Genomic DNA, 27819 nt, shown 5'->3' with positions numbered 1-27819 from the left:
CTGGTCCGCGGGGCCTCGGGAGCAGGGCGGGCTGCGCGCCGGGTCCGGTCCTGCCCTGCGGCCCGCCCTCGGCATTCCGGGCCTCTGGGCCAAGCGCCCGCCCAAGGCTGCGGGTCCAGTCGCCCTGTGTGGACTTTAAGGCGCCTTGTAATCTTTTGAAGCGCTTTGACATCCCCAAAGGGCTCCGTACTGCAAACTAAATCGAAGCGCTTTGTAATCCCGGAAGCGCTTTGACATCTCCCTAGTAGCGCTGTGCAAACTGTAGCGCTTGGTGATCGCGGAAGCACGTTTTGGGTTTGGAAACCAAACCGACGCCCTTAGTAAATCTCGGATCGTTTTGACTAAGGCGAAGCGCGTTGGCATCTCCGAAACCCTCAGAACTGTGATGGGCAGTGGAAAAAAGGGGGAAAGGTCAGTGAGGCCCCTGACTCTGACCTTCTGGCTTGCCCTCCCCCAGGGGACCCAGGGTGGCGGGAGTCTGAAGAGGGCTGGTATTGGAATCCAGGCCCCCTCTTTGCCTTGCAGGTGCCCATGGCGTCGGAGCGGCGCAAGGTCAAGTACCACTGGAGCAGCACTTCGGAAGGGTGTCCCCGCAAGCGCAGCTGCCTCCGGGAGCCCAGTGATGTGGCCCCCTCCAGCCGGCCAGCTCCTACCTCTGCGTCGCGTTCAGGAGGGACCAGCAGCCCCAAGCGCCTGAAAGTCCAGAAGGAGGACGATGTGGCCTGCTCGCCGAGGTTGCCCTGGGGCTCATCCTGCCGCAGAAATACCTCCTCCTCTCATTCCTCTGACCCAGGTGTGGGCGGGGCTGCCGCCAAAGGCTGCCTGATTCGGAGCACACGGGGATTCCTTTCGTCAGGGGGATCCCCTCTTCGCCCTGTCAACCCCTCTCCAGAAGAAATGGCTTCTCTAGAGGAGGAGGCCTGCAGCCTTAAGGTAGGTGGCTGCGACGCCTTGGAATCGGTGAAGCTCCTTCCACGTGGCTTGAGCTATTGGGGGAAGGAGACTAAAAAGGGTCATGTCCTTCAAGATCTTTGGGGTCTTCCCACAGGTCTGCTTATGCAAACCGGGGAGACCAAGGGCTTGGTCAGGTGGTGGCCTACAGTGCCATGGAGAGGTAATTTTCATACTTGGCAGCACTTGAAAACTATTTGGAAGGCTTTAAAATGCTTGTGCCTGCTTCTCATTTCAATTTAATGGGGTTGGGGGATGGTCTGGGTCTCCAGATTTGTAAATCCTCCTGTAGAACTGTAAGGTGCAGCCAGGTTGGAGGTTCACTGCAGTAGAAGGTGCGGGTCCTCAGGAGACGCAGACCTATTTGTTTCAGTTGTAAATTTAAGGCATTGTGCCCTTGTACTTTGAACTTCTCTGAGTCACAGAATTGAGAATGAGAATTTGGTTCTTAGTGCAGCTTTTTCCCAAAGTTAACGGTTCCTGGCACCTTGGGGTTTTGCTTGGTGGGTAGGGTAGAGTGTGTTTTGGAGTTCAGCTCAAACATTTAGTTCCCCATTGGGAACATGCAGGAGGGTTTCTCAGAGCAGGTACATTACGTCCACTGTTTCATTTTATATGAACTTAAAGGATGACATTTTTTCCAGTGAGGGAAGGTTGAACATGAGTCTGTGAGAAAGAGAAGCAAATGCAATTCATCTCTCAGTCGGCTGTTTCTCTGGTATGAGTACTAGCTAACATTGCTGGCGCACGTGTGCGCTTCATCCACTCTTTCACTCAGGTTTTGAGCAAATATTCATTGAGGGCCTAGATCATCACCCGAGTGTCCTAGTTGCGTGGGATTCTCCAGTAACAAAACAGAGATCACGGCCTAATTAGTTTGCATTCTGGATTTGGAGCTCTGGGCCTTAAGAGGTGAGGAATTCTGTGTGTGGAAGAGTGGAGGAAAAGCCTTAGTTGGGTGAGATGGGCTGCCTTCAGATAAAGTGATCTTACAAAAGCAGTAAAAAAAAGGCCCGAAGGAAAGTGTCTTGAAACTTATAGTGAGTGGTTAGATTATGTGCAGCTGAGAAACTAGGCTGTTGTTGGCTGTTTATCCTGGGGAACTCTTAGATGAAGTGCTCCAGGTGTTTTCACTGTGGACCTCACAGAACTCTTGGTATGGCACATGGATTTTTTTTTTTTTTTTAAGATTTTATTTATATACTTGAGAGAGAGAGAGTGTATAGCATGGGGAGGGGCAGAGGAAGAAGCCTGCTGAGCAGGGAGCTCAGCGTGGGATCCCCGGACCCCGGGATCATGACCTGAGCTAAAGGCAGATGCTTAACCCACTGAGCCACCCAGGCATCCCTGGATTTTTTTTTTTTATACAGTGATTTCAAAATCTTTCAAAATCTAAGTCTTTAGCATAAAAATACATCTCAAATATGACTCCAAGGTAAGTAAATAGGGGACTTTGCCATATAATTTAATCTTGTAGTTAATCCTTGATACAGTTTTTCACTTGATTTAGGACAAAGCATGAAATAATCTCAGTTGATTACAGTTGACTTCAGTGACAAATAGAGATAGAATGAAGCCTTTCGGGAAGGGCAGGAATCTGCCTAGCCTTTCAGGTGTGCTGCATCCCAGGCTCAGGCTGACCTGCAGACTAGGAACCAAGATTTAAAGGTATAGCCTTTAATCCAGGTGGGTCTAATTCTGTCATGGACCCATCTTTATCTTATTTATTAGGCCTGCGGGGTGTTTTTTGCCAAAATCAATTTAATGGTTAAGCATGGAGCAGTGAGTAGTCCGGTCCTGCCTCAGAAGTTGTGGGGTTAGGGGCACCTGGGTGGCTCAGTGGGTTAAAGCCTCTGCCTTCGGCTCAGGTCATGATCCCAGGGTCCTGGGATCCAGCCCTGCATCGGGCTCTCTGCTCAGTGGGGAGCCTGCTTCCTCCTCTCTCTCTCTGCCTGCCTCTCTGCCTACTTGTGATCTGTCAAATAAATAAATGAAAGTCTTAAAAAAAAAAAAAAGTTGTGGGGTTAGTGCCTTGCTTTTTAGTTAGTAAGCTCTAGAGGGTTGCTGGGTGCCAAGGACTCTGTTGGGTTGTGGAGCTGTGAGATGGCTTGTAAGGAGCACACATCCTGGTGGGAGGGCTTGAGAAGTCCCAAGACGGCCTCATCATGTGCTGTGTGCAGCATGAGAGCCCAGAATGGAGAGCTAGGTAAGGGGCCGATTGCAACAAGGCTTCAGTAGCTAAGGGAATTTGGATTTTATTCTAAACCATTAGAGAGTTATGTAGAGTTCTATACACAGGGAAGGCAGGTATGCATTTTTGAAAGATCACACATGTTGAGTAAAATATGGGGATGTTGATATTATTATTATTAATATTATATTATTATATTAATATAATATTAATAATAATAATATTAATATTATTAATCCTAACTGTACCTCTCTAGCACTGCGAAGGGCTCTGCCTATGAGGTTTGTTAGTTTGAAGACAAGGTACAGTACTTGGTTTATCTTGATGAATTACAAAATGCCTTTCTTATCTTTCAGTCTGTACATCTTTTTCTCATACTCTGAGTTATGTCCAACTCGTTTTTCTAGTAAGTCCTAAGTCTTGTCAGCAAGCACAGCCCAGTGGCACTCACAAAAACAGCATGTTCTCCCCCTTGGTCCTTCTAAGGTCCCCTCATTCCTACTTTTTACCCACCTATCCACCTGTTCTTTAGCATTTGCTCTCTAAATTTTGAAGGGTAAATGCTTGGCTTTGTTTGTGGGTCCCCCATTATCTTTCTGCTCCCCAGCCTTAGTGCAGAGGTCTCGGCTAGGTCGCAGAATATTCAGAGGGGAATGTTCTGGCTTTGGTAACAAGGCCACAGTCTGGGTAGCTTATAAATGTATATTATGTATATATATATGTATATTATGTATATTATATACTTATATATTACGTACTTATATTATACATATATATTATACATATATATTATATACTATATATACTATATGTATATTATATACTTATGAAATGTATTTCTTATAGTTTTGAAGGGTGGAAGTCTGGGATCAATGGGCCAGCAAGGTCAATTGAGGGCTCTTTTCTGGTTTGTAGATCTCTCTTTCTGTCCTCACATGGCAGAGGGGGGCAGGGGAGCTCTCTTGGGGACTTTCAGATAAGAGCACTAATCATGTTCATGAGTGCCATGGAGAGGTAACCCCATGAGGGCTTCACGTTCATGACCTAATCACTTCTTTTTTTTTTTTTTTTTTTTTAAATATTATTTATTTATTTATTTGACAGAGAGAGATCACAAATAGGCAGAGAGGCAGGCAGAGAGAGAGAGGAGGAAGCAGGCTCCCTGCTGAGCAGGGAGCCCGATGTGGGACTCGATCCCAGGACCCTGAGATCATGACGTGAGCTGAAGGCAGCGGCTTAACCCACTGAGCCACCCAGGCGCCCGACCTAATCACTTCTTAAAGGGCCTAATGCCATCCTCTTGGGGTTACATTTCAATGTACGAACTTGGGGGGACCCATTCAGACCATAGCTAGACTGAGCAATTTGGATTCCCTATAGACTGCTGCTGGCCAGCCTCTTACTGTTTGTTCCTTATTTCCTCTAGGACAATTGTTTGAAAGGTTTTCTTAGGTTCTCATGGTAGCTGATGATCTTCGTTTCTTCTGTAGAGAAAGATTAAATTTGTCTGTTGTGAGCACCTTTACCTACCTTACATTATTAGTCTTTAGTATGACCTTCATTTCCGCTTCACTTCAGGGAAGAAAGACTGGAAGGGAAAACTGGAGCATTTATGATGTGATAGACTTTGATCAAATAGGATTCTCAGTGTTTGACCCATAAGCTCTCCCATAATCCCGAGAGTCTTGTGAAATAGGCAGTATTATCTTTACATGTCAGTTAACAAATATTTACATATTGGTTAACAAATATTTGAACACCTAGTATATGTAGGTGCAGGGAAAGGAGACTCAGAAATGTTAAGTAACTTGACCAAGGCCATCCAGCTGGTATGTGGCCGAGCTGTGCTATCCCAGATCAATGGGACTTCAAAACCTGCATTCTTACCTCTGCGGCCCTCTGAATCTCTGTTCTGTCCTAGCCCAGTGTTAGCTGAGTGATGGAGAGACGAAGAGGGCAAGATCCTTCCCTTGAGGAGTCTCTGCAGGGTGGCACAGCCCGGACACAAGAAGCCATTGTATATCTTGGCTCTCGAATGGCAGCTTTCCTCTGTGATCCTGGCTCCTGCCTCTTCACCCAGCAGATGTCCGGTGCTTGGGTGGAAATCTGTGCTAGGGGTTGTAGTTGCGAAGAGGAAGGCAGTGGTTGAGGCACTGAATAGTCCTTCATCACTGAGCACTGTGTGCACTGTTGTAACAGGGGCATTTGAAGTACCAGAGGAATGAGTGACTAATGTTGAGAAAGTCCTCACAGAATAGGTGCCGTTACAATTCTCCTGACAGACGAGGAGGAGGAGGAGGAGAGGACATTTCAGGCAACAGAACAATGTGTGTCCAAAATATGTCAGGAAATGCTGGTCTGAAGTGGTTGGGATATGACTGATTCCTGAAGGTCCTCACTTCCCTTTTCTCCAGCACACTTTCTCATTCCTGGGCACCTTGGTGTATGGATAAAGGTGGGAGATGATGCTGGAGAAGAAGCTTGGGGTCCAGCCTGTGAACAGCTTCTGATGTTAGGCTCAGATGTTGGGGATGTTTCCTGTGGGCAAATGGAGAAGCACTGAAGGGTTTTTATTTTTTTAATTTATTTTTTATTTTTAAGATTTACTTATTTATTTATTTGACAGAGAAATCACAAGTAGAGAGGCAGGCAGAGATAGAGGTGGAAGCAGGCTCCTCGCTGAGCAGAGAGCCTGATGTGGGGCTCTATCCCAGGACCCTGAGATTATGACCTGAGCTGAAGGCAGAAACTTAATCCACTGAGCCACTCAGGCGCCCCAGCACTAAAGGGTTTTAAGCAGAGGTGTGATGTTGGCAGATTTTAGAACTCCTCTCGCACACTGTGGAGAAAGGATGGAGGGAGTAGGCAGGGAGCTGGGTATGAACCGTTGAAACCATGTAGGCTGTCGGTGGTGAGGGCAGGAACAGCATCTCCGCTGAATCTTTCCCTCCTGCCTTCAGAGATGCATAATTCACTAAGCAGTAGTGCCAGGAAAGATAAAATCTCTCCTGTTTGAAGCCAGGTGGTTCGTCTCTGCTCTTGAACTGAAGGCCTCATCTTTGCCTTTATAGCCTCCTCTCCACTTCTGAAAATCTTGAGTGACCAGTTCAGGTCCTTGTGGTCTTTGACATCACAGCTTTTGCTACTGTTGCTCAATTTTCGTATTTTCTCTGTTCTCCCTTGGTTTCCGGGATATTAGGGGGAGCTTGAGCTTGCCCCGTTTCTGCCACTTAAACGCGCCATGTGGCAGCTTCCCTCTCTGTATGGGAGGGATGACAACCATGGCAGCTCTGGGAATTGTAAGGCCACATGAAAACATAAGGTATGGGGGCACCTGGGTGGCTCAGTTGGTTAAGCATCTGCCCTTGGCTCAGGGTCATGATCCCAGGATCCTGGGATGGAGTGCTGCATCTGGGTTCCTGCTCAGTGGGGAGTCTGCTTTTCCCTACCTTCCTCTCTCTCTTCTTCTCTGTCAAATAAATAAAATCTTAAAAAAAAAAAAAGGAAAACACAGGATAAGTTGTTCTAATTCTAACCCTTCTCTCCCCACAGTTCACTACCACCTGGCCTTCACTACCAGGGTTGGCAAACTGATGGTCCATAGGCTGAATGTGGCCTACTAGGTCCTCAAAAGTATTCAGTATTTTGGAGATTTCACATTAAAAATATATGCCTCCAGCCCACACCTCTACCTTGAACCGGAGACTCGAGTGTCCCACTTCCGCTTCCGTACTTTTACTCCCTTTTCCTGTGTTCTTTCCCTCTCTGGCACTTCTCACTCTCTAACATAACATATATTGCCTTTCTTCTGGTTTTCCTTTCCTTCGTCACCTAGAGTAGAAAGTTCAGTAAGCAGGTGTTTTTGTAGGTTTCGTTGGATGCTAAGCTCACATGGATGCTAAGCAAGTGTGCCACAAAAACTGCTGTTGAGATGGAAAACAATTCAATTTGAGATCTCGTGTTTTATATGGAAAACTGGAATCCACGACTCTGGGTCTGTACTTGCAAGTGGCAGCAGTTGGTTTGAAGTGAGGAGCTGTGACCCTGCACAAGGCGCAGGGCCTCCTCCGTTTGTTGTGGACTTTGTCTTCCCATGTAGTGCTCTGCCTGCCCTGGGGCGGGGGTGGGAGGGCAAGGCAGGGGTAACTGGTAGCACAGGCAGAGGTGGAGATGTCAAAGAAGGGATTTGGGGCCTTCAAGGATGAGTAGGAGTTTTATCAAGTGTAAAATGAGACTGAGGCGAGGGCGTCACAAGCAAAGGAAGTTGACAATACGATGGCCATGCCCGAGGATGGCAGGTGGTTGGCAGTAGTAAGAGAAGCAGGCTGGGAAGTTGTGACTGTATCCCGTAGGGCATGCCCAGGGAGCCTTCAAGCTTGTTTTTAATGTTTATTAGAATTTCATCATATGGAAAGGTATAAAAAAAGGCTTATCATCTTTCCCAGATAATCCCTATAGACATTTTAAAAAAATGTCCACCATGTTAGAAAATTGAGACTTGGGCATCTCGGTGGCTGAGATGGTTAAGCGTCTGCGTTTGGCTCAGGTCATGATCTCAGGGTCCTGGGATCAGATCCCATTCCCCTTATGCTCTCTCTCTTTCTGTCAAATAAATACATAAAAATAAAATCTTAAAAAAAAAAAATTGAGACTCAGTGTTTTAAAATGAAGGTCAAAGGCACCTTTCCTGTCCATCTCATTTAAGTGAGTAGCTGCCAACAGTTTGAGTACTTCTAGTAAAAAAATACTGTGCCACACTACTGTCTAGATTTACATATGTCAAAAGGCTTTTGTAAAAAGATAATACGTATTTCTTGGAAAAAATTCAAATAATATGAGAAGTCTATAAAATAAGAGCGTAAGCTTTTTTGTGTAACCACTTTCTTATTGCTGGACATCTCTTGGTGTAGACTAACAGAGAAAAAAGATCAGCAAGCTTAGTGTGGAGTTATTTCTCTGTATAATTGGGAGGGATTTAATACAAATGAATTAGCAGTGTGAGTTGCAGGGACTGTAGAAGGCCTTGGGATAATGGTCAATCTAGGTCATAGCTGGGGAGGTTTGGACGTCACTGCTTTTGAGATGTTCTAGTGATAGATCTGTGGATCTATCCCTGTGGATCAATCCCAGGCTGGCATTGGATTGGACCTGAGTTTCACAGTAAATTAACATTGAAAATAAATAGTCTAGCTCCTGGAATGAGTAAGTGCTCAGGGGAAGGGAGGAAGGGGCTGAGACTTCACCTGTGTTTCTGAGGAGATGAGTAAGAGTCAGGGCATAGTTTCAGTCTCTGGACTGACCCTGGTGCATTCTCTGGGAGACCAGACACCTTCTGTCACCAAGGTTTTGATTTGGGGGGAGGAGTTCGAAGGGAACTTCAATAAGGCCTGCACTCTGCCCTTAGGACTTGGGAACTGGAGTCCACTCCTTCCTTGGCCCTTGGGTCTCCTCGACTCTTAGATGTGGCATTGGGTTAGCTGGTTTCTAGAGACTCTTCTGGTGCTGAAATTTTGAGCTGCTCTTTTGCCTGTGTGTGTTCTCAAGTGTGCGGTTGTCCTTGGCCTCAGGGAGCTTAGAGTCTTGTGTTACGAGACTGCTCATCTCTGCTCATTCCTGCCTGCTGCAGTGCGAAGGTAGTACCTGGTGAGCATGAGAAAGTGAATAAACAGGAAATGGCAGCAGTTCAGGCCCTTTTACAGTGACACTTCTCAGTGGGTTGGGATGGAAACCTCTGGGAGAGAATCTTAATTTTAGCTACTGTCACCTTCCCTGTGATTGGTATAGCAGCCACTGATTGATTCCTATACATAATTACCCTGTGGGTAACCATTTCACGAACTGTGATTTCCATCCCCCCCCCCACTTCCAGGTTGATTCAAAAGATAGTTCTCGTAACTCCACGAACTCTGAATTTGCAGCTGAAGCGGAGGGTCAGAATGATACAAATGAGGAACCAAACAAGGTGCAGAAAAGGAAGAGGGATCGATTTCGAGACCAGGGCTCTACAGTGATCTACCTGAAGGCTATCCAGGGCATCCTGGGAAAGTCAATGCCAAAAAGGAAGGGAGAAGCTACCACGAGGCCAGTGCTGAGCAAAGGAGAGCGTCCCAGCCGTGGAGAAGAGCCAGTCAGGAGTGTCACTGTGTCTCCTTCTCCAAAAGGGAAAGAGTCAGCCCCGGAGGTGAGAGCAGAGGACGATGAAAAGGCTGAGCTGGAGAGGAGCAGCTTCTGCGACAGGAGAGTGGTGATAGACCCTCAGGAGAAACCCAGCGAGGAGACAGCTGGTGCCCGAAGGACAGTCCTTGACAAGCACTCTCCAGCCCTTGAGTTTTTGGATGACTCCGACTCTAATTTAGAAAGCCAGAAGGTGAGCTGAGCTTATACCAAGCATGGGGGGTTTTTAGTTCTGTTGATGATACGTATTTGTTGTCTTTCTCATTTGATCCTGAGTGTTACTCATTAAAAGCAGCACTTTACTTACCAAGGACTCCAGGACAAACTGATGGTCCTTTTCTTCTCTCTTTCTCTTTTTTTTCCCAAAGATTTTATTTATTTGAGAGAGAGAGAGAATGAGAGGGAGAGCGAGCACAAGAGGAGGGAGGGTCAGAGGGAGAAGCACACTCCCCACTGAGCAGGGAGCCTGATGTGGGACTCCATCCTGGGACTCCAGGATCATGATCTGAGCCAAAGGCTGTCACTTAACCAACTGAGCCACCCAGATGCCCTGATGCTTCTTTTCTAAAATACCTTTCAGAGTTACTAAGAAATCTCAATTCAGTGCTTTTTTTTTTTTTTTTCCTTTTTTTAAACTTAGAATTTATATGTTGTTAGGATATGCATTTGCCTACCCTAACAAAGGCCAAAATAACAGTGACTTAAAGACAATAGAAGTTTGGCTTAAGGAGGAGGGACCCTGGGGTCATCTGTCTTGCTGCTCTGCTACATCAACCCAGTCTCTCAACCCAGTCTCCGTCTATGGTCTGAGTGGCTGCTCTGATGGGACCCTGAGGACATTACCTTGACATTCCAAGCAGTAGAAAGGGGAAAAGAGAAGAGGAAAGTATGCTTCCTCCCATTTAAGAGTTTGACTCAGAAGTCCACATCACTTTTGCTTTTAGCTAGTGATGGGAATCTAGAAACCTGGCCAACACCTAGCTGCAAGGGAGTCTGGAACATAAACTTTCATGTGGGAGACTTATCTCCAAGTCACTTTTATTGCTCTTGAAGGAAAGAATGGTATTGGAGGGAAACTAGCAATTTTTAAAAAAAAAAGATTTTATTTATTTATAAATAAAGAGAGAGAGATCACAAGTAGGCAGAGAGACAGGCAGAGAGAGGGAGGGAAGCAGGCTCCCCGCTGAGCAGAGAGTCCGATGCGGGGCTCCATCCCAGGGCCCTGAGATCATGACCTGAGCTGAAGGCAGAGGCTTAACCCACTGAGCCGCCTAGGTGCCCCAGAAACTAGCAATTTTAAACATAGTTTATGCCTGGGCGAAAAGGCTGTTTTACCCATCTCTGCTTATCTTTATTTACATCTCCTTCATGGCAGCTCCTTGAATCTCATTAGCTCTTTCTTCCAGCACTTACCTTCATATTTCTAAATAATCTTGCACTGTGTATTGATTTTCTAGTTGCAGAACTCTGTGGACTGCCTACTTAGAAGAGGAGAATTTAGTTCTCCACACTAACTTTGGCAGCACCATACCCATGAACCATCACCTCTGTTTCTAGCAGCTCCCCATGTTGTAGTCCTGTAGTTGCTGGCTAAATCTGTTGAAGGTTTATTTTCCCCACATTCATAGCAGAATCATCTAGTATACTCTGAACACATTTCCTCCTGTACAAAGTTTATCTTCCTTGGAGATCATCATTGCCATGTTTTTTCCTTTAGTTTTCTCTGTACCTATCACTGATTCATCCCCAAACTGCTGGTGCCATAAAATTCTCCTCAAGGTTGTCAAAATAAGTAGTCCCATTTTTCTTCTTGGCGGTATACTTCTCTTGATTGTTTCCTTAGTATTCCCATTTTTCCTGTTTCCTTTCATTTTTGGTTTGGTTTTTGGTTTGTGAGTAATTAAGGTGAGTGTATATAATAATACATAATATTTTTTTCTTTTTTTTAAAGATTTTATTTTTTTGACGGAGAGAAACACAGCGAGACAGGGAACACAATCTGGGGGAGTGGGAAAGGGAGAAGCAGGCCTCCCACCGAGCAGGGAGCCAGTTGTGGGGCTCAATCCCGGGACACTGGGATCATGACCCCAGCCGAAGGCAGATGCTTAATGACTGAGACACCCAGGCCCCCCCCTTTTTTTCATTTTTGACACACTTAATTTCTAAGAACACTGATGTTTTGAGTATTCCTTTTTTAAGAGTATCCTGTTCTTGTTTTGAGGTTATTGTGCCTTCTCTGGTCTCTTTGAGAATATTACAGGTTTGTTTTGAAGTTTTCTTTTACTTTCTGCACTACTTTTTCTCTGAGTTTCCTTCTGATTTTTGTCTTTTTTTTTTTTTAACTAAGTATTTTGGTTTCTGTCTTATGGTAGGGCTTTCCTGGGATGTGTTGGTTGTCCATTCATATTTAAAGATGGAACTTTCAAAAGATGATTGGAAGTTCTAAGTGTGTGGGTGGGCTGATCAATGCTGGCGTGAACAGAGGGTGATGACACTGGGTAGTTTTATGGGGGCCCCAACTGGATCGGCGGCTTCATTGTCAGAGCCTGCTCAGTGTCCCTGGGCGAAATGCTCAACTCCCCCACCTAGGGGGCACCATCTGGCTGGTGCTGTTCTGAGAGTCAGGTTGAGAGGAGTACCTGGGTTCTCACTGTCCAACATGCGATGGTCCCTCAACCTTGATTGTATGTCCATTGTTCCTGATTATTCCATAAGTTCCTTGGCTCAGCTTTATCAAGTGTGAACGGTAGTCTTTTGCTGAATGGGGAAAAGGCAGACCCTCTATAGAGGATGGGAGCAGGGATCTCGGGACTTAACTTCACAGGTTTCCAGCTCATTCTCCTGTTTTCATCTCCAGTTTCACCTTCTTTTCAGAGGTCTGCTACCTCCAATTCCTGAGCCTTTTGGGGGGTCTTGTACTGTGACTCAACATGTTTCTGGGTTTTCACTGCAGACTTAGCTTTTGGCCATCTGTGATCTGCTTATCCAGTAACTGTTCATCTGTCTATCTCTATCTCTAGCAGCTGATTTTTACCTAATTTGCTTTTCTAGTTTTTTCTTTATGCTTTCTCTTTGTAAGTTTATGCCTTTTGCCTTTTCAAGTTGGTTCATACACACACCACACACACACACACACACACACACACACACTTTTTGAGACCATGCACACAGCAGGTGAAGGAACAGGGCAAAGGGAGAGAGAGAATCTTTTCTTTTCTTTTTTTTTTTTTCCAATTTATTTATTTTCAGAAAAACAGTATTCATTATTTTTTCACCACACCCAGTGCTCCATGCAAGCCGTGCCCTCTATAATACCCACCACCTGGTACCCCAACCTCCCACCCCCCCGCCACTTCAAACCCCTCATACTGTTTTTCAGAGTCCATAGTCGAGAGAGAGAGAATCTTAAGTCGTGCCTGGTGTGGGCTCAGTGTCATGACCCTGAGATCGTGACCTGAGCCGAAATCAGGAGTTGGGTGCTTAACTGAGCTGCCCCCATTTCCTATAATTTTCAAAGGGTTTTTTTTTTTTTTTTTTTTTTTTTTTTTGGACAGGAAGGACAAAAACTACATGGGTTATATTTAACTGGAAATCCCAAGAACAATAGGTTTTGTAACCTCCTTTTTGTGGTAACTCTGTGATGGGTGCGTTTCATCTTTGATGTTGATCATGATCTTGTTGGGCTGCCTAGAATTCTCCTTGTATGGATGAACCTTCCAAATCTACACACCTGAACTCCTGTTTGTCAGGCTGGACATTTAGAATGTCTTTGTTAAGTATATATTGGGAGGCAGCATAATATGGTAGGTAAGCACTAGGTGTTGGGATCAAATAGTTTGGGTTGAAATCCTGGCCACCTGAACTGTGATCATGAGAAAGCCACTTAATCTCTTTGAGCCCTAGTTTATTCTTTGTAAAAAGTCACAGTTCTTGAAATCTTATTATGGTTAAACCTTTACTCTGTAAAGGGTCAGATAATATTTTTGGCTTTGTGGGCTGTATGGCCTCTGTTGCAACTATTCAGCTCTGCTGTAGTAGTGTGAAAACAGCCAGGGACAGCATTTCAGTGAGTGGGCCTGACTGTGTTCCAGTGAGACTTGGTTTACACCAGTAGACAGTGCATTGGATTTAGCCTGCGGGCCAGTTTGCCGAACTCTGGACTGATGCATGGAAATGCTTTGCTCAGTTCCTAAGTGTAAAGTAAGACCTCAGTAAATGTAACTTTAAATTTTACCATGTTACTGAGATTGTAAGGCAGTCATGAACATAGGTAATGTCCTATTTTCTCAAAAAGAAAATCCAAGGCCCCTGAGTGTCTCAGTTGGTTAAGCGTCTGGCTTTGGCTCGGGTTGTAATCCCAGGGCCTGGGATCTAGTCCCACATTGGGCTCTTTGCTCAGCAGGGGGTCTGCTTCTCCCTCTGCCTGCCATTTACCCCCACTCGTGCACTCTCTCTCTCTCTGGCGAATAAATAAATAAAATCTTAAAAAAAAAAAAAGATAAAAAAAATCCAAAAACCTTTTCACCTTTTCTTGGCCAACTTGACCATATAAGCCTTTCAAGGACTTAGATGACATAATTATAAGTCTTTTTATGGTATGTATTTTTAGTTACATGTGCATTTTTAGTTTCATATTTTTTCGCCACTCTGCCTTTTTTCCCACTCTCACATATCATTAAATAATTTTGTGGAAACTTCACATATCTTTGACATGGTCTTTGTTGTCCCTAGAGTTCCTTTTCGAGTCATGTAGTGTGATTTATGGAACTTCCCTGATCATAAGAATGAGAGAATCTGACCCACGTCTGAGATGGGATGTGGGAATTGGTGTTTTTAAACAAATACCCGCTGGAAGATAGAGAGGTTTGGGAAGCACCTAGAGGATGTCATTTACCCTTGCTTCTGATTTGGAATTTTAACTTATTTTTATTTTAACTTTTTATTGTGGAAAATTTAAAACACTTATGAAAGTTATCTAGGGGTGCCTGGGTGGCTCAGTCGTTAAGTGTCTGCCTTTGGCTCAGTTCATGATCCCAGGGTCCTGGGATCGAGCCCCACATTGGGCTCCCTGCTCAGTGGGAAGCCTGCTTCTCCCTCTCCCACTACCCCTGCTGTGTTCCCTCTCTTGCTGTGTCTCTCTCTGTCAAATAAATAAATAAAGTCTTAAAAAAAAAAAAAAAAGAAAATTATCTATATACCTGTCACTTGTCTTCAGCAATGAATTCGCTGCTAATCTTGTCTTTTTTCTCTATGACTTTTTTTTTTTTTTAAAAAGCAAAACAAAACAAAACAGGCTCCATACCCGACCTGGGGCTTGAACTCACCACCCTGAGATGATAAATCACATGTTCTATGACTGAGCCAGTCAGGTTCCCCTTTCCACAGATTATTTTGAAGCAAATCCTAATTACTCTATCATTTCATCCATAAATATTTCTTTGTGAATCTCTAAGATATAGTGATCTTTAGAAAAAAACAAACATAATTACAATTTTATTAGATCACACACACACGCACACACACACACACAGAATCCGTAATAACATCAGTGGTCCAGTCATTGATTTAATAATCCTGTTGGATTTATGATATTTTTAATTTGTTTAAAACAGTATCCAAATAAGAGCCATATGTAGCAATTTCTAAATATCCTAAGTCTCTTAGTCCCTGTAGGTTCTGTCTCCTCCCATTGTGATATAATTTTTTGTCATAAAAAATAGGACATTTGTCTTGTAGTTTTCTGTAGCCAAGATTGCACTGATGAGATGTAGTACTTTTTGAATCCGTGTTTAATTCTGTCCCTGGAAGTTTATCCCCAGTTGCCAGTAGCTGTTCCTATTACACTCAGGCAGTTTGTGGTTTATTTTTTCTGGAAGTGTATTTTGGGATTGCTACCATGAAGCAAATTCCAACTATTTTTCAGGTTACTTTCTGAATAAATAATACTTTCATTGTTCAAAAATGAAAAATAAAATTTATTTTGTGAAAAGTAGCTTTCCAGCCTGGTGCTGTGTTGCCTTATTCCTCCACTTAGATACCAGTTTTCAGTTTCTCAAGTATTTTCTCACTGTCTCCTTATGCATAACCACTTAGCCATATTGCTTCATTTTAATTTTTTTTTATTTTTAAGATTTTATTTGAGAGAGAAATCATGAATGGGGTGGGGAAGGGTAGAGGGAGAAGGAGAAGCAGACTCCCCTGGGCTGGGGGTCCGATGTAGGGCTCAATGATCCCAGGACCCCAAGATAATGACCTGAGCTAAAGGTAGACTCATAACTGAATGAGCCACCCAGGTGCCGCTACTGTATTGCTTTTTATTTTTATTTTTAAATTTGTATTTATATTTTAAAGTTTTATTTATTTAAGAGAGAGCACAAGCACCGAGCAAGAGTCAAGGGGGAGAGGCAGAAGCAGATCCCACTGAGTAGGGAGCAGGACCAGGGGCTCGATCCCAGGATCCTGAGATCAGGACCCAAGCTGAAGGCAGACACCTAACTGAGCCACCCAGGCACCCTGTGTTGGCTTTTTAAAAGTGAAATTTAGGGACGCCTGGGTGGCTCAGTTGGTTGGACGACTGCCTTCGGCTCAGGGCGTGATCCTGGAGTCCCGGGATCGAGTCCCACATCAGGCTCCCAGCTCCATGGGGAGTCTGCTTCTCCCTCTGACCTTCTCCTCGCTCGTGCTCTCTCTCACTGTCTCTCTCTCTCAAATAAATAAATAAAATCTTTGGAAAAAAAAATAAATAAAAGTGAAATTTAAAAAACAAAAAGTGATCTTTAAAAGATTTGTTAAAAATGGGGTGCCTGGGTGGCTCAGGAGGTTAAGCATCTGCCTTCAGCTCAGGGCATGATCCCCGGGTCCTGAGATCGAGACCCACATCCCTCTTCTCCCTCTTCCACTCCCCCTGCTTGTATTCCCTCTCTAGTTGTGTCTCTCTGTCAAATCAATAAAATCTTTAAAAAAAAAAAATGTCCAGTGGAACTGTGAGGTCTTATCCCCCAGATGTAAATCTGGTACATCTCTTTGTCTAACCCTGTCCCTTCTTTAAAACATGGAAAAGGGAAAAGGGGAAGTAGGAAATCTTCCTGTAAGCATCCAACATTAGCTTGGTTGAATTCTGTTTGGGGTCATTTGTCCTCACATAAAAGAACTTATATTGTCTAATACAGGAGACTTTTTAAGGATTGGAATATAAAATGATGCCTCCTGGGCACCTGGTTGGCTTAGTTGGTTGAGCATTGGACTCTCAGTTTTGGTTCAGGTCTTGATCTCCAGGTCCTGGTATCAAGCCATGGTTTCGGTGCTCAGCAGGGAGTCTGCTTGATATTCTCTCTTCCTCTTTCCCCTGCTCCAACTTTCTCTCTGTTTAAAATAAATAAATCTTAAAAAAAAAAATGCCTCCTTTCTGGGGGATTATTTTTGGGGACAAAACCTTACTTTCTTTTGGGTACCTTTTGTAAGTTTAATCAGATCAACTTGTTATTTTAAAAAATGATAGAATTTTCAAGAGCTGGATTGCAAAAATGGTAGCTGCATGTTACTGTATGTGATAATCGTTTCAGCTTTGAGGTGTACATATACAAAAGTAATGATTCTAGTATGTCTTACTGGAAAAAGGGAAAAAAATCTTGTTAAGTCCTGGCAATACTGCATTTTTTAATTTTCTGGGTTGGTAGAAATTTCCACCATAATTAAGATAGTGTTTTGAAGGATTATTCTCCCTTAGAGATTAACTTTTTAAAAACTTATTTATTTTAGAGAGTGCATACACATGTGGGGTGGGAGGGGGTAGTAGAAGAGGGAGAGAAGTAGACACCCCACTGAGTGTTGAACCTGATGTAGGGCTACATCCCAGGACCCTGAGATCATGACCTGAGTTGACATTGAATTGGTTGCTTAACTGACTGAGCCACCCAGGCTCCCCAAAACTTTTTTTTTGTTTAAAGTAAGCTCTTTGTCCAACGTGAGGTTTAAAATTGCAACCTGAAAATCAAGAGTTGCAACCAAGCACCCCTAAAAAACTTTTTATCAGGGGGTGCCTGGGTGGCTCAGTGGGTTAAGCCTCTGCCTTTGGCTCAGGTCATGATCGCAGGGTCCTGGGATCAAGCCCCGCATCGGGCTCTCTGCTCAGGAGGAAGCCTGCTTCCTCCTCTCTCTCTGCCTGCCTCTCTGCCTTCTTGTGATCTGTCTGTCAAATAAATAAAAATCTTTAGAAGAAAACACAAAAACTTTTTATCAGAAATTTCAAACACACTCAAAGTAAACAGACTAGTTTTAAAAAATCCCCCAGGTGCCTGTCACCCAGCTTCAGGAGTTCAGGGCGCCTGGGTGGCTCAGTGGGTTGAGCCGCTGCCTTCGGCTCGGGTCATGATCTCAGGGTCCTGGGATCGAGTCCCGCATCGGGCTCTCTGCTCGGCGGGGAGCCTGCTTCCTCCTCTCTCTCTGCCTGCCTCTCTGCCTACTTGTGATCTCTCTCTGTCAAATAAATAAATAGAATCTTTAAAAAAAAAAAAAAAGTTTTAAATGTGCTGCAGTTTAAGTTATGTTGCATCCTGGGAAAGATTCTTGTTTGGATATTTTTGTTGTTTAGGAAAGGGGTAGCAGGAAGAAAATCTAAAATAGGGAAATATCATATGGGAGGTTTATAATTCATTAACATTTTTGTTACCAGTATTTGTTTCCTTTTGGGGTGTAAGTAGTGGTATGGAAGGTTAATACAGACAGTAGAAACAAAAAATTTTGTTCCCATTTTAAAGAGGTAATTAGTTTATCCATCATGCTTCTTTGTAGTGAATTTTTTGTTATGTGAATTGTATTTGCATATACAAATATTTTTAGGAAAAGAGCTTTGTAAGTTGTTGCTCTAGCCATCTGGTCCCTGTGGGCATAGATGGTTTTGTTAACCAAAAGAAACGAGGGTCCTTAAACGGTCTTCCTTGCATGAGTTGAGACCCATGTTTTTACTGTATTTCTCAGACTTGATTTGTATCCAAGCAACATGGAGACTTAAATACTGAGTCCTTGGGGACCTGTTGAATCACAGTATCACAGAAGAGGGTGGGGTAGCCTTCAAAAGCCCCCAGCTGGTTCTGATGTGAAACTAAATTCAGGAGCCATTGCCCCATTTATTCTACAAATTAAGTCATCAAATATTTGTGACCGCAGTATGCTAGGCACTGTTGTAGGTGTCTGGGAGACATGAGTGAAGAAAATGAAAATTCCTGACCTTGAAAACTTCTGTTCTAGCAGGGCTAAATTGATTTAATGTAATGTATAGCTGGTTGATCCATTTATCATTGCCAGCAGTGGCTTAAACTAAATGTTTTATTTTGCTCTCAATTTTGTGAGTGAGGAATTCAGAAAGGTCTAGAAAGGGCAGGTCTTGCTCAAGGGTGAAGGTGGTATTCTCCCAGGTGCTTCTGACACTCCAAAAGCCTGGCAGGGCTGCACAGGCAAGATGCTCACTCATATGGCCGACAGTTGAAGCTGGCACCTACAGGTGACCTCTCTAGAATATGGTGGGTGTCAGGGAGGTCTGGTGTCTTCCTTGTGGTTGGCTTCCCTGTGAGGAGCAAGCTGACAGAACCAGGAGGAAGCCCCTTGGCCGGTCTGACTGCTGCTGTGTTCTGTTGGCTACAAGTGATTCACTGGATTGGTCCAGGTTCAAGGGGAGGGGAGGGCTCACAAACCCCACCTCTCAGTGTGGAGTAATGTAAAGAGAATTTGCAGACATATCTTAAACCTACCATGACTGTGTGGTTTTGCATTTGAAATGTTAGAGTAGAGACATGTTAGAGATGAGATGTGTTGGGCACTGCTTTTCTCTAAAATCCCCAGTATACATTGTGTTCTAGAGAACAGTTTTTCTCCAAAGGGATCATTCAGAAAGGGAGTACAGGTTTAGTATCCCCTTTGAGGATGATACTTTTTTTTTTTTTTTAAGATTTATTCATTTATCTTAGAGTGAGAAAAGGGCACGCGAGTGGTGGGGAGAGTCAGAGAGAGAGACTCTCCAGCTGACTCCCTGCTGAGCGCAGAGTGCCTCACAGGGCTTGATTCCATGACCCTGAGATCATGACGTGAGCCGAAACCAAGAGTTGGGTGCTCGACTGCCTGAGCCACCCATCTGCCCCTAAGGATGGTATTCTAAGACTTTGGTTGCAAATTGAGCTCTTTGGTTTGGTTTCAAGTTGCAATCTGGCTCACGTTGTAGAAATTAACAAGGAAACCAGGCAACAGAGTAAGATAAGGAGCTAATGCAAAGCCTTCACTGTGGCCAGAAAAACAAGGCAGAGTTTATGTTCCGCTGATGACCATGAATGAAAGGCTATCTTCACACAGGACGGCTCACCCATTGGTTTTGTTTTCTGCAGCCTAAAGAGAGGGAGGTGGTGATAGAGCACACCTCTTCAGGAAGTGACTGGTCTGATGTGGATGAGGTCTCCACAGTCAGATTCTCTCAGGAGGAGCCCAGCTCGCTGAAAGTCTCCACAGTTCCGGAGCCTTCTGCCTTCCCCACAGACTATGTCATGTACCCGCCTCATCTGTACAGTAGTCCATGGTGTGACTATGCCAGCTATTGGACCAGCAGCCCCAAGCCTTCTGGTTACCCGTCCGTGGGCAGCAGCGGTGGCGACCCACTGCAGGTTGGGAGGAGCATCCGGGGCCTCCTGAGTGATTATTCTCCTCACTCTACAGTGAGCTCCCAGAACACCTCCAGAGACCAGGAGCTGACCGAGGAGGGCAGATCCCAGAACTCTCGTTCATTTCGTTTCTCCAGAAGCTCAGAAGAAGAGGTGAAGGAGAAAAGAGCACTCCAGGAGGAGGCACCCCCTCGTCCCTGTGGAGGACATGCGTCTAGCTCCCTGCCAAGGAACCATCGGGAGTCAGGCCTAGAGGGGGGTTTCATTGATACCCACTGTCACCTGGACATGCTGTATTCCAAGTTGTCTTTCAAAGGGTCCTTTACCAAGTTCAGAAAAATTTATAGCAGCTCCTTCCCTAAGGAATTTCAGGGCTGCATCTCTGACTTCTGTGATCCTCGGACACTGACAGATTGCCTGTGGGAGGAGCTGTTGAAAGAGGATCTGGTTTGGGGAGCCTTTGGCTGTCATCCTCATTTTGCACGTTACTACAGTGAGAGTCAAGAGAGAAATCTTTTGCAAGCACTGAGGCACCCCAAGGCTGTGGCATTTGGGGAAATGGGCTTGGATTACTCGTATAAGTGCACCACGCCTGTCCCAGAACAGCACAAGGTAATGAGGCCCTCCTTGGTTTGCACATGGTTTTAATTCCTCGTTCAATTGCTGAGCCTAACAATAAAAGTTTCTGTGCTTTGGGATCTAGAGAATTTAGAACCCTTAAAAATAAAATTGCTTTTGTCCAGACCATCAAGATGTCACTTGCCAAATGCTTCACCAACTATTTCTTTACTCTTTATTAGGTAGGAGGGGGGATAGTTACTCTGTGACATCTTATGGCTAATGATGTATATGGCAAGACATTTGTTTGCCTTTCTTCTTGGGAAACAATCAGTTTTACGTTTGTTTAATTAAACTGTATTTTTATTCTGGTTTTAAAGTTAAGTGTGTCCCTAGAAAATATTTGGAAAATACAAAACTGAAAGGAAGAGAATTTCCCATCCCATCAGAAATGGCAGCTACTGCCATCTTACTATGTATTTTTTGAGCATGGACATTTGGCAGGGGAAGGGTGGCTCCAGCATTTCGTATAAGTTTCTGAGTTGGGAAGGAACAGGAGAAGGAGAAAGACCCTCCCACCTTGTCACTTCTCAGACGGCCGGTTGCCTTTGTTGTAGAGTTTATTGTGTGCAGTTTTCCTGCTGCTGCATGATAGGCTGGGTCTACATGCCCAGTGTGCTCCAGGCCCTGGTGAGCAGGTGCATGAATGCCAGCCTGGGCAGAATCTAGCAAGCTGGCTTTCCCTTTGGTGCTGTCCCCAGCCTAGCTGGGCCAGCCTCTGCTGTACACTAATACCGTGCCTGCCCATTGCTACTGGCATCTGTGGTTAATTGTGAATGAAGAGAGGGAATCTTCTAGAGGCAGAGGTTTCTTTTTTTTCTTTTTTTTGAAGACATTATTTATTTATTTGACAGAGATCATAAGCAGGCAGAGAGGCAGAGAGAGAGAGGAGGAAGCAGGCTCCCCATTGAGCAGAGAGCCCGATGCAGGGCTCAATCCCAGGACCCTGAGATCATGACCTGAGCCAAAGGCTGAGGCTTTAACCCACTAAGCCACCCAGGCACCCTGAAGCAAAGGTTTCTTAATTTTCCCTTCACCAAAGAGAAAATTCAGAGAAGGTATGGTACTCTTCTGACAAAGCAGAAGACTCCAGATCTTTATACACCTTTGGGAGACAGAGATTCCAATTTGAATAGAGTTGTCTGTGGCAACAATAGGCATGCAAGACTTAACAGTTAATTTAAATATGAAACAATTTCAGGTATTCAAATACATTGGAAGGATCTCATTTATTTATTTTTGAAATGATTTTATTTTTATTTGAGAAAGAGAGCACGAGCAGGGTGGGTTAGAGAGAAAGGGAGAAGCAGGCTTCCCGCTGAGCAGGGAACCTGATGCGGGGTCTCAATTCTAGGACCCTAAGATCATGATCTGAGCTGGAAGCAGATGTTTAATGGACTGAGCCACCCAGGGTCCCAAAAGTAAAATTAAGAAGAAATAAAGAAATAAACAAAGAAAAAGTTTAAAAAATGAAGGTAGTAATTAGTACATATTCACCTAGGATATCTGATTTTGGTTGAGTAAAGAAAGTAAGTTGGAGAAAATATGTAATTTCCATTCTTTCAAGTATTTGAGCACCTTCTAAGACGAGGTATTGTGCAGATGTGTGTGTGTGTGTGTGTGTGTGTATGTGTGTACAACTTTTTAGAAAATGTGTGGAAGGTGATTACGTCTTGAGAGTGGGGGTAGAGGTGGGGACAGTGAGGGGAAGAACACATAACTTGAACTTGCTGTTCCTGAGCCCTGCCCTGCAGCCTCACGTAAGCTTGGCATACTGGTTGCCATGTGGAGCAACTGGGTTCATGTTTGAATTATGGGGCTCCAGCTTACGCATGGCAGATGACTTGATCTCTCTTGGAGCCTCCTTTTCTTGACTGCATGGTGGGCTAACAGCAGTCATTTACCTTGGGGTGCTTATGAGGGCTACGTTAATAATACACCTTAAATGCTCTGTGCACCTCCTGTGGTAAGCACCCCGTAAGTGTGGGCCGTTCTTATAATTCCGTAGTCTACAGAATTGGAGACTTGAGGGGAGGTTGCCCATTGGCCTGGATGTTGTGGGGATGTAACAGACTCCTGACATGGTTCTGACGGGTGTCCCTTTGCCTTCTCCCAGGTGTTTGAGAGGCAGCTGCAGCTGGCCGTATCTCTGAAGAAGCCCTTGGTGATCCACTGCCGAGAAGCTGATGAAGATCTTCTGAACATCATGAAAAAATTTGTGCCCTCAGACTACAAGATCCATAGGTTAGAAGGCTGGAGCTTCAGTGGGCAGATGGAACGAACACTTCTTTCTGTGTAGGACATGAATTGGAAAAAGGAAAACTCAGGAGAAGATGATAGTATTAGGTCTTTGTGATGTACTATCTTCTCTAAAGCTTAAGTATTAGATTGAACCATATGAAATTTCTGATTTTGACCATTTTTTACTTACAGAATGGCAATTTCATAGGGTTTGAGCTAATAGCCACAATCACTGGTGAGCAAGAAGGGGACTTTCGTGACTCTCATATCCCTGGTGGCAGGCACAAATGGAGTCTGCACTCAGAAAGGAGGTCTCTTGATCTGGGGAGAGACCACTGTGTTGTCCAGTGACTTAGCACACAGAGAACATTCCAGGGCACCCCCAAAGAAATTCTTTGCTTTTTTGAATTTGAAAGTTCATTTCCCCCGCATTAAAGTCAGTATGTATTTAATCTTAATTGTATGTAGGGGCTCTTAAGTTTGGTGTGGTGAACTTGATCTACTGTGTGCCTGTTGTGGGTATTGGCTCATGGCCCCTGGGAGCAGCCGTGGGAGGCAGACAAGTCATCTGGTGACTTTAGCGGATCCCAGGGCTGAGGGGGGCATAAGGTGCTGTGGGAGGCAGAAGAGGGGCCATTAGCTTAGCTTTGCTGGGGAGCGGCTAGGAGGTAGGTGATGGCTGGGCTGGCTCTTTCAAGATGGGTGAAAAAGCAGTCTAGAACCCAAACCAGGTGTTGACAGGCAGCGGAAGGTGGTGGGCTATCAGGCCAGACTGCTGCCTTTCAGGTATCCAAGCAGAGAGTGTGACCTCTCTTGACTGTGGTAGCACAGGCCAGAGATGAGGTACAATTCCTTGGCTCTTCTGGGTGGGTGGGTTGGTTTCTCATGGCTTTGTTTTGGGATGGCTTTGAAGGAAGTCTCACAGCAGGGCAGGTAAACCAGGGCTAAGATGGATCAATGGAAGTGTTGTGGCTGGAGGAAGCCATGAATTTTCATATTGGTTAACAGTATTTTGTGTACTAAGAACGTGAATAGTTAACAAATTCAGAGAAGATTACCCTGTAGTGCCATTCCCTAATATCTTCCCTTTTTTGTTTCCTTCCAGTCCATTTGACTGCCTAAACATAATTTTTACCTATTGTCATTGTGATCTTAGCGGGGCCATAGGCTTTAATTCTGCTTCTCTCCTTGTGCTGTAAGCATACCCTGTCCCTGATCATTTCCTCTTCTCTGGGGGGGTCACTTGAAGCGGCTGTGGAGGAGTGGGCGCTCTGCCGGGGTGATTGCTGAGAGCTTCAGTCACCAAGAGTCTCCTTGTCTTACTTGGAACCAGCTATTGTCTGGCTATTGTGGAGTCCTTCCCTTGGATGCAGTCTTTGTGTTTCTGGGACTCTGTCCCCAGAAGAGACTGAGAGGGGAGTTGGGGGCTGTTGCAGAGGGCGCTGTGAGAGGGACCCTAACTTGGAAACCCTCCCCTCCCCTCCCCAGGCACTGCTTCACTGGCAGCTACCCGGTCATCGAGCCCCTGCTGAAGCACTTCCCCAACATGTCTGTGGGCTTCACTGCTGTCCTGACTTACTCCTCGGCCTGGGAGGCCCGGGACGCTCTGAAGCAGATCCCACTGGAGAGAATCATTGTGGAAACGGACGCTCCCTACTTCCTGCCCCGACAGGTAGGGGTGTGATCAGGCTGAGCTGAGGCGAGGGTGGGTGGAAGGGGGCTGGTCACCTTTGCAAGGTTGGCAGGGCCAGAGCCCCAGTGACTTCCATGTCTCCTTGGCTGTGTAGATGTCTCCTTGTTGTGGCTCTGCAGAACCAAAAGTCTAGGGGGCTGAGAAGCTGAAGGGTAACCACTCTCTTCCAGGCAGTGCAAAGCCCTACCCTGTAGAGGGTAGTCCAAGGAAGCGTGGGACCCTGCTCACCCAGAGCCCCCCATGACTAGGACTCTCCCTGCACCTGCAGGTAAAGGGGTCTCTACAGGGCAGCCCCAAAGAGGTCCTTGCTGGGGAAGGGCAGGGAGGGGGATCTGTGTCATGGCTGTGCAAAGAAGGCACAGTGATGTTCTGAATGCTTGATGTCTTCCAGGTTCCCAAGAGCCTCTGCCAGTACGCCCACCCAGGCCTGGCCTTGCATACAGTTCGAGAGATTGCGAGGGTCAAGGATCAGCCACTCTCCCACACCTTGGCCACCCTGCGTGAGAACACCAGCCGCCTCTACAATCTTTAAGCAGAGAGAGTGCGGTCAGGAGAGAAAGGTCAGACTAGAAAAGGTCATAAAGATTACATTATAGGTTTTTAAAAAATCAGGACAAGAATAGGTTTCTCTGCATTTTCTTAATGTAGAGAATGTGAACATAGAGTGAGCATTAAGCCTGATCTGTCTCGAGTGAACTTGGTTTGGGACCTTCTTCCTTTTCTCTTCCCACCCCTCCAGGATGACCCAGTGGCCTGGCAGAAGAGGGTCCCAGGTCAAGGAGGTGTCTGGAGAGCCTACTGGAACAGAGAAAAGCAGGACAGGATGTTCTTAAGGCTCCACTTGGGGCTGGGGCGGGCGTGCATCGGAGCGGGATGCCAGTGAGGGGTGACCCCCAGGGCGGTCAGTGGAGAAGGAAGAGGCCGAAAGGAGGGCGTGGTGCATCTGCCAATCCTGATCCCTGTGCTCTGTGACCTTTGGCTCCTGGTGGTTCTCGGTTCTGAGTATGAACTCCCAAGTAGGAAACCTCCTCTGGAGCACATTGGCTGGAGCGCCGTCTCAGAGGTTTACAGTACCACCACCGCGAAGTCCTCCCCATCCCTTCCCAGGATGAGTCTTCAGTTTGGCTGTCCCATCGCCGGTCTGTTCCATGTCGGTGTGGGTGGAAGACCTCGGCTATTGGCCTCACCAGCTCCACTGCCGGCGGTGTAGATGGGTTGGGGGACGCTCAGTATCCAGGGATGTCCTGGCCGACAGGAATTGGGAGGGGCTGGGTGCCTCAAGAAAGAGGTCTTCTTATGGGAGAGCACCCCAGAGAAGGGGTTTCTGTTTGCTGGAGCCCCTGGGGCCGCAGCTCACTTGTGTTTGACTGAGATTGGTCCAGTTTGCGGTGGATGTGACCTCCCACTCTGCTGGCAGGGGCCCCTGCTGCCCGTTCCTCAATTTTTGCCCCATTTTCCTGGAACACTGGACCAAGAATACTCCTGTTTGACCCCATGGGACAGCCCCCTGTGTGCCCCACCCAGGTTGAGAGGTAAACCAATTTAATTCTTCAAAATTCTGTGGGACCGCTCAGCCCCGGTATCCAGCATGTGCAGAACAAGCCGGCCTGGGTCTGCCTTCCACTCCCCTCCCGGGGCTCTCCCTGGCCTTTGCCTTGTCTGAGTCCTTTCTCCGTATTGGAACTGAGAGCCTCTCCTTTGACTTTGGAGCTGTCTGGTCATCAAGTTTTCAGCTGTGTTCTGTTCCCTGCTGGTATATCTGTTATAGGCTCTGGAAGGTTGTAATGGTCAGGGGTTACGTTTGAGGACGCTCTGCACTTTGTCTAAAAGGATCCTTTACTCTGATCTCCCACTGCGAGACAGGACACCCTGAGCCCCTTCTCTGTTTCCTGGAGGCGAGAGGCTTAAATCATAAAACCCATCCCTTAATGCTGGATTTCTCTAGGTGTTTTCAGAAGGTGCATCTGAGCCTTGCAAGCAAAAAGGGAACGGACTCAACATTTCCTGTCTGGTGTTTCTGTTTGGCCTGGTATGCCTGTTACTGGCCTGGGAGGTAGGCCTTGATTCACGGTCGACCTTCCACAGGTCAGCCGTGGGTTTTCTGGGCCTCTTGTTTGCCAGTGGGGACTTGTCCTCCTGCTTGGAGGAATCAGAGGACTGAGTATTTCAGAGTGCTTTACTGTCGCCCCAACGAACTGCAGCCTGTCCAGCCCCTTCACCACAAGCCCTGTACGTCAGTACTGCCCATGCTGGCAGCGGATGGGCCCTGCTCTGGAGGGTTCCAGGGGAGGACAGAGTGGATGTCCCCAAGCCTTTGTGGCCTCCTGCCAAGGTAAAGCACAAGGTGCTATATACTTTCACCTCTAGGATTTAAGATGGTCATTTCTGAGTGTCACCAGTGAAACACGACTAGTGTGGGTGCAAAAGCCGGTGGGCACTGTTTTTGATTCAATTTTTGGCTGGCTGACGTGATTGTGTTTGCTGTGCTGCTGGAATGCATCTGTATCTCCCCCCACCCCCTGCCCCTTTTGGCCATCTCTTTCTGTAAATAAAGTGATTGGTCTTCAGCCAGCTCCTGTGCTCTCCTTGTTTGGTCAGATTTCTCAGAGTGACGACAACAGTTAAGTTGTTGTAACCTGAGAATCCTTGTAACCTGAGAATCCAAAGGTCTGGAGAAATTTTTGAGTGTACATGTGTGTCTCTGCAAAATTAAAGTGGTAGTAAGAATTGGGGCACCTGGGTGACTCGGTTGAGCGTCTGCCTTCGGCACAGGTCATGATCCCAGAGTCCTGGGATTGAGCCCCACATCGGGCTCTCTGCTTGGCGGGGAGCCTGCTTCTCTCTCTCCCTCTCCCTCTGCCTGCCCCTCCCCCTGCCTATGCTTTCTCCCTCTCTCTGTCAAATAAATAAGTACTAAAAAAATAAGTAAAGTGGTAGTAAGAATACATTGGTACCTTCTTACGAGTTCGGCTGCTCTTGAGCTTTGACCGTTTTATTGCCAGGCAACTCGGAAGTGAGTACATGGATTTTTTCTTTCCTCTTCTGCAGTGCTTTGGGAAAAATGGAGCACCCAAGGGTGGTGATGTCTAAATCCATTGTAGTGACGGGGGCACTTTGGACCGCGAGCTCCTCTGACGCCTCCGGGCAAACTTCGGAGGAAGCCCTGTGTCACTACTTGTGGTCAGTCCTCTGATTTCGTGCTAAGGTATTAATGAACAGTGGTGCACGGGCTAGAAGTAAACTGGGAAAAGGAAGGCTGTGTTCCAAGAATGCTAAAGAAATCTGAAACTGGAGTCGATGCATCATTG

The 27819-nt window shown here is 45.8% G+C and overlaps 1 protein-coding gene across 3 annotated transcripts; it reads left to right on the top strand.

Annotated features, from left to right (window-relative positions):
* TATDN2 (TatD DNase domain containing 2) lies at positions 1 to 27082 on the top strand. 3 transcript variants are annotated; one of them, XR_006385101.1, is made up of 8 exons: positions 1 to 411; positions 526 to 933; positions 9012 to 9509; positions 19690 to 20571; positions 22694 to 22821; positions 24307 to 24490; positions 24682 to 24779; positions 24903 to 24985. XR_006385101.1 is itself a non-coding variant. In XM_044253012.1 (8 exons), exons 2-7 carry the CDS (start codon positions 532 to 534, stop codon positions 25041 to 25043), a joined length of 2235 nt encoding a protein of 744 aa, XP_044108947.1. In that variant the 5' UTR covers positions 1 to 411; positions 526 to 531; the 3' UTR covers positions 25044 to 25071; positions 25251 to 27082. The 3 variants fall into 3 exon arrangements, 2 of the variants coding, with proteins under 2 accessions (XP_044108947.1, XP_044108946.1); XM_044253012.1 differs by lacking the exon at positions 24682 to 24779 and adding an exon at positions 25251 to 27082 and having other exon boundaries at positions 24903 to 25071; XM_044253011.1 differs by lacking the exon at positions 24682 to 24779 and having other exon boundaries at positions 24903 to 27082.
* Positions 27083 to 27819: the final 737 nt, after the last annotated feature.

This window comes from Neovison vison, chromosome 6 (genome assembly GCF_020171115.1).
Source record: "Neovison vison isolate M4711 chromosome 6, ASM_NN_V1, whole genome shotgun sequence".
Lineage (NCBI taxonomy): Eukaryota > Metazoa > Chordata > Mammalia > Carnivora > Mustelidae > Neogale > Neogale vison.
Note: the sequence above shows the minus strand (reverse complement) of the source record. Positions and strands in the feature narration are given on the sequence as shown.

Excerpts from the sequence above, each read along its gene's own strand:
- TATDN2 (XM_044253012.1), top strand. The coding sequence starts at position 532 with ATGGCGTCGGAGCGGCGCAAGGTCAAGTACCACTGGAGCAGCACTTCG. Across the intron at positions 20,572-22,693 it reads CTGTCCCAGAACAGCACAAG|GTGTTTGAGAGGCAGCTGCA; the intron begins GTAATGAGGCCC and ends GCCTTCTCCCAG. Across the intron at positions 24,491-24,902 it reads CCTACTTCCTGCCCCGACAG|GTTCCCAAGAGCCTCTGCCA; the intron begins GTAGGGGTGTGA and ends GATGTCTTCCAG.